Here is a 1,496-nt window from a genome sequence, read left to right on the forward strand (position 1 = left end):
TTCTTTTACACTCCCCTGGGATAACCCACGTGTTCTGATGTTCATCCGGCAATAAACATTCCATGGTCACAACATCCTAAACCTCAATGCTGGGACTTGTATCTCTTTGTGTCCAGGAGCATGATTTAATCCAATTAAACTGCTACTGCTATTATAACCCACTGTCTACATAATGGTCTTCTACCTTGTTCACAGACACTTACATAGGAAACCGCAGGCCTTGTCAAATATTGCCCAGTGTTGTGTCTGAAGAAGTCTGGGCCTGAGTTGTAGCTTGCTGAGGTTCAGGTAAAATATAACTCAGGATACGATACGTGATGTAATGCAGGTCTAATGTTGGGAATTGCTCTAAACTTTTCTTTCCTGAACTAAATTAAATATTATTCTCAGAGGATACTTCAACCCATTTTTCAGCTCATCTCTGAATTTAGTCTGGGTTACTGCATAAATACACGTGTTTGTACAGCAGCTCAAAAGCAGCAGCATGTAGCTGGTATAGTCTGCAATAAGCATCGGGTCATTGAAACTTGTAAAATAATACTGGTTTGTAATTCGGTATAATAAGAAAACAGCCACATAGGTTGTCCAGAGCAGGATGAAGTTACCGGATATAGCGAAGAGTAAGATGATGGATTTCCTTCGGTTCTCCATCTCCGGATCATTGTGATTCACATCATTCTTGCTGCCCCTCAGCCTCCTGCGGACTCTGCTGGCCGCCATAATGTATCCTACAGTCAGAGCATTGAGCAGCAGTATGAGGAATATTGGGAGCAGTGGGGTAAAACAGCGGTTAATCCAGTCAAATGTTACCCAAGCAGTTACAGTGTAATACTCGGGTTTTGCATTACAGCCCCAGGGTACATTGTCGATTGTATAGTAGGGTACATATATAAAGAACCAGGGGATGTTTTTTATACAGAACAGCAGGCACACGGTTCCTATAACCAGGGATGCAGTTTTCTCGGTGCAATATTTAGTCCTCAGCTTCTGACAACAAATGGTAACAAAACGATCGAAAGTGAAAGCGATGGTTAACCAGACAGAAATATCGGTGACTGCACGCATCAGCGCTAGTTGGAAAGAACACACTGGTGTGATGTGCAGGAAGGTACTCGGGAAATAATAACCATTAATCCGAACCAGTATCACATCAGTGACAATGACCAGTAGATCCGCCGCTGCCATGGTCACCAGGTAGCGAGTGATACATCTGGAGAGACCGCACTTTCCCCGGGACAGGATCACAATGGTCAGCACATTAGCTGTAAAAGGGAAACACACAGGAACAGGGAATCAGCCGTCAGGTTACAGCAAGGGAGCCAGTTACAAAGGTTTGGTGTGAAATGTACTTTACTGCAGGATCTGGGGACTGGAACTGAACTCTTTACCGCTGATAGAATTGTCCAGCAGAACAGGATTTTAACATACAATTGCAATGTTAAATATCTGTGAGTGTGGGGTAAAAACGCGAAAGTAAACGACTTCACAAAGTGTAC

At 43.4% G+C, this 1,496-nt stretch overlaps 1 protein-coding gene across 1 annotated transcript; it reads right to left on the bottom strand.

Annotated features, from left to right (window-relative positions):
- Window positions 1-348: 348 nt before the first annotated feature.
- On the bottom strand, window positions 349-1,254 carry LOC139243978 (probable G-protein coupled receptor 139; the record flags this gene model as incomplete). Its single annotated transcript, XM_070870932.1, has 1 exon — window positions 349-1,254. A coding segment is annotated over one exon (906 nt), but the record flags the coding sequence as incomplete, so codon positions are not given.
- Window positions 1,255-1,496: the final 242 nt, after the last annotated feature.

The sequence above is a fragment of the Pristiophorus japonicus genome, unplaced genomic scaffold (assembly GCF_044704955.1).
Source record: "Pristiophorus japonicus isolate sPriJap1 unplaced genomic scaffold, sPriJap1.hap1 HAP1_SCAFFOLD_195, whole genome shotgun sequence".
NCBI lineage: Eukaryota > Metazoa > Chordata > Chondrichthyes > Pristiophoridae > Pristiophorus > Pristiophorus japonicus.